The sequence below is a fragment of the Leishmania donovani genome, chromosome 19 (assembly GCF_000227135.1).
Source record: "Leishmania donovani BPK282A1 complete genome, chromosome 19".
NCBI classification, from domain to species: Eukaryota; Euglenozoa; class Kinetoplastea; order Trypanosomatida; family Trypanosomatidae; genus Leishmania; species Leishmania donovani.
In genome coordinates this window covers 598,898-603,297 of record NC_018246.1, presented here as the reverse complement: position 1 = coordinate 603,297, position 4,400 = coordinate 598,898, and the positions used below count along the sequence as shown (strand labels likewise).

Genomic DNA, 4,400 nt, shown 5'->3' with positions numbered 1-4,400 from the left:
CCCCCAAAAAAAAAACCGACACAAGGCCGGTCGGCCTCCATCAGAGTAATATACATGCACACACACACACATATATATATATATATATATGCATATATGTATATACAGATACGGAAAGCGCCTTCCTCCTCATGGGGGAGGGGTCTCCGAATAAAGGGAGTGACACCAGTCGTGAGTTCGACAGAAAGCTCACCGCAACAAGAAAACAAAAGGCTGGGATGCCACGCCGTCATCACAGACTCGTAGCTCGGCCCTTCGAGGCTTCCTACTTGGTGTAATAGTTGGGGTACACACAAATGTAGATGTACGCTAAGATGATGCACAGGATGAACCACAACACGAACATGGCTGGAAGGAGGATGACCACCAGGCGCAGCAGGTGCTGGTCCTTCTCGGACTCAGGCGCTTCTTGCTGCGCGAAGGCAGCGTTGGCTTCGTCGCCTTGCGCAACGACGGTCTGTGCACGCACTAGGAGAATCACGATGACTGTCCCAACGCACGCCAGCAATAGAAGGCGTGCTCGAGATGTCATTGTGCAGTACGTGGCGTTCCGCCTTGTAGAAGATGAACGTGCGCAGTCCGACAACGTGTGGGCATGTGAGATGTCCGTCTCCGACGACTTGGGGCTGTACAAACGCCACAAACAAGCACATATAGCGAAGAAGTCGCACACGCAGACAACGAAGAAAAAGGCGAATGGCTGATGTGCGACGTACCTCTGCGATTGTGTGTATGGATGCTTCCGTTCATCTAGGTGGGGTGACGGAGTTCACCGTGGTGCGAGGAGGAGGATGGACATCGACAAGTGGAGGTGTTTGTGTGTGTTTGGGGAGGTGGTGGTGGGTAGGTAAGGGAGTGGGAAGAGGGCAGCTCATACAGACAAACAGCGGTGCCGCAGCATGATGCGGGGATCACCATGACAGGCAAAGTTATAGAGGCACGACACGAGAGGAGACTCTGAAAAGTGCTTCCACATACTCCACATCATGGGCATCTGTCTGTCCTTGTGCGGTGTACATTATGCGCCCGCCTGTAGAAGACTGAAGCTGCTCTACCCCGAGTCAGCGGCAGGGCACGTCCGTTGAGAGGAGGCAAGCAGCCGAGCATGCACAAAAGCCCACGACCGCACAAAACACGTGTTAGAAGCACACACCAAGCGCATTTGTACGCCTCCAAGGCCGTGAGGGTAATGAGGTGACACAGGTGCACGCGCAGGAGCTTCTTGTTCCCTTCGCGTCTCCTTCGAGTCGAGGCAAGTGCGCGGCTTGAGTGCACTCCATTACAAATTCAGACATGAAAGACTTCACCCTCACAAAAAAAGACGATAACGCGCACGCCTTGTCAGCGCACACTACATCCACACACACATACAGCCCCACACAGCGCGTTTCCAGCCTACTACGCATGTATCAGGATCTTGAAGGGACGAGAGAGGGGCGGGGCGAGGAGTCTCATAAACGTAAGACCAGGCTGCCGACCTCTTTGCTCGGGCTTCTTCCGAGGATGTCGTGCGAGTGCACGAAGAGGAAGGGAGAGAGACCGATAGAAATAGAGAGAGCTACACACCTGCCCACATACATACAAATATATATATATATATATATACCTACACACGCCGACACACACAAGTGGGCGCTTTCCTGCTTTTCGTTTTGCTTGTTGCTGTCTCTATCCGCACTGGATCGCCTCTTCTTCTATCCCTCTCTCTTCATCTCGCGGAAGCCCTCTGTCTCCATCTGCAGGCGACATGTCTGCTGCTTGCGCTAGGCCTTTCTTGCTCTGTTCCAGTAGCGGCTGCGTCTCATGCCCTTATTAGCGCTGCGACGATACATTGCAGCACTCTCGTCCCGCCCGCATCCCGTCCTCTCTTGCGCCTGTCGCTGTCGCTGCTTCACGCCTGTATGTTGTGTGTATGTGTGTGTGTGTGTGTGCGTGCTTGTGTCCATTACAGGCGATCCTGCTTGTTGAGATGGGCTAACGGGAACAGTGACCACGGAGCGAGCTTTCACATAGCATGGGGACGGGCACGCATGCATGTGCAGGTTAGATCCACGGAACGGCCGCTGGGTCCTCGTTCAACCGCCGCTCCGTCAGCCCTGTCGGCCGCCGCACCGAGTCGTTGAAGGTCACCACAGCGTCGTTCATCCTGTTTATCGGCGACGCAGACCTACAACGCGCGGCTTCTTCCCTCTTGTTAGTCGATTGGTAGTTGGCACTGCTGCCGCCAGCAGTAGGGATCTCCACGGCAGCACCGCTGCCTTCGTTGCCGCCAGCTGATTTCCACTCGCGCAACTGTTCATACTCGATGTCCATCGCCGTGCGGCTAAAGTAGATGCCAGCCGCTCCGCCTACCTGCCGGAAGCTACCGTAGAACGACAGAAAGGCAGAGACGACCCCGATCAGCGAGCCGGCGATGATGTCAGAAAAATGGTGCTTGTTGTCGCGCGTGCGGCTCACGGCACACATGAGCGATACGGAGATCGGCAACAGGCAAATAATGAGCCGGGTAAAGCTGGCGTGCCGCGCAAATGGACGCAGATGGGCGACGAAGAAGAGACAGACGACTGTGCACACCGCAAAGGACGTGCTGCTGTGCCCGGATGGAAAAGATAGCCGGCCCTCCTTCAGCGCGGGGTGGGCATCCATAAGGGCGCAGTAGTAGTCAGGGTTTGTCTGTGGGTCGGGCAGATGCGACATCGAGCTCGTGTACCCAGCTGCCTTGAGCCGGCTCAGGTAGTCTGGTCGAAGCCGGCCGGCGTACACCTTGAGTACCGCTGTCGCGCAGGACTCCATTCCAACAGACCAGAGCTGTGCACGCAGCCACGGATACACCAGACCACGGCCAGTCTGCATGTCGCGGATGCGCGGCTGCCTCGTGTTCACTACAGTGTCCATTTCTGCGTACGCGTTGCCCTCGCCGCTTGTGCCGGCGTCAGCACCGCCGATGCTATACCAGTCCAGCGGCTCACCGACGAACTCCTGCAGTGGCCGCACGAGGTACCAGATGAATATCACGTAAAACACGACGGAAAACACCAGCATGAGTGCCAGCGAGTAATCGGGGAACGTGTCTGCATGGCTCGGGTACGCGATAGTGGCGTCATTCCAGGAGAAGGTTCGACAGTGCGGCTTCATCGAAATCGTGACGATCATGGAGATCAGGAGCAGGACGGTCAGGACGATCCAGTCAAGCAGGTGGTACTGGTTCCACGCGTAGTAGAACTCCTTCTTGCTGAGCACTACCATGGCGAATAACAGGGGTGAACGGTGCGAGGAAGACGAAGGAGAGCAGCGGTGCGACGCACGTGTAGGTACGTACGGTAGGGAACCGTCACAGGAATGAACGAAAGCCTGAAGAGGGAGATGGAGGGAGAACAACTCCTTTGTGGGCAAGCCACACCCGCCCGCAGGAGGCGGAGAGAGAGCGCGTGAATAAACAAACAGAAAGAACCAATAACGAAAGGAACGGACGCACGTGTGCGATGCACAGTACTTTGAAAAATTGGGAGGGGATGCGGGAGGGGGTCGACTTGGCAGAGTGCAGTGTATCGACTCTATGTGTGTGTGTGTGTGTGTGTGTGCAAATGTGTGCGCAGGGGCCACACGGTGCACAGGAGGAAAAAAAAAAAAAAAAAAAAAAAAAAAAAAACAGAGGGAAAGAGAGGCAGAGAGAAAGCATCCATAGTAGCTACACACGCTACGCAGAAGACCTTCCTTCCGGCATGCACATCCTCATACGGACGACATACAGGCGGAACAAAGCCGTCGGTAACGCAAAACACGTTATTGATATCAAGGCTTCCTTTGTTCGAGGTGGCCACTGCACCCACTCTTCGTGGGGACACCGAGAGCTGCAGCCTGCCCTCGGGTATGAATAGCGGGCTCTTGGTGTCCGTGGACAGGTATGGGTCAGCGCGGTGCCGCAGAGACGTGCGACCATCAAGCAGTTCGGAGAAGCTCACTGCGAATCGTGTCGAAGGTTCAGCACGCGTACGCGTCCGCCTCCCGTTTTATCTCGGCTTTGGCTGCGTTGCGGTGGTGTTGAGCGTGATCCCGGGCCGAGCCTGCGCTGTGTGCTGCCGTGGCCTTGCGCTGGACTAAACGGCGCCGAACGGTGTTGGTAGGGCCTGGCTCCTTGGCGAATCCTCGATGCAAGTCTGCATTCTGCGAGAGGAGGGCATGCCACCACGGCATTCGGCCTCGTGGGCTATCAGCGTGCCGGTGCAGCAGGAGGAAAGAAGCGCGGCTGTCGCGTCTCCGTGCTCGCACAACAGGGCATGCGCACAGGTGTGCGACCTCCCCCTCCCGCTCCAAAGAACGATGTTTCAGCAGGGGCGCTCTGGCTTTGCCGCGGTGGCCCTACTAGACGGATACACACCTCACCTCCGGCTGCACCCCTA

The 4,400-nt window shown here is 56.4% G+C and overlaps 2 protein-coding genes across 2 annotated transcripts; both read right to left on the bottom strand.

Annotated features, from left to right (window-relative positions):
- Positions 1–265: 265 nt before the first annotated feature.
- LDBPK_191390 (hypothetical protein, unknown function) lies at positions 266–532 on the bottom strand (the record flags this gene model as incomplete). Its single annotated transcript, XM_003860263.1, has 1 exon — positions 266–532. The coding sequence occupies one exon, from the start codon at positions 530–532 to the stop codon at positions 266–268; it is 267 nt and encodes an 88-aa protein (XP_003860311.1).
- Positions 533–2,043: 1,511 nt separating this feature from the next.
- LDBPK_191380 (phosphatidic acid phosphatase protein-like protein) lies at positions 2,044–3,246 on the bottom strand (the record flags this gene model as incomplete). Its single annotated transcript, XM_003860262.1, has 1 exon — positions 2,044–3,246. The coding sequence occupies one exon, from the start codon at positions 3,244–3,246 to the stop codon at positions 2,044–2,046; it is 1,203 nt and encodes a 400-aa protein (XP_003860310.1).
- Positions 3,247–4,400: the final 1,154 nt, after the last annotated feature.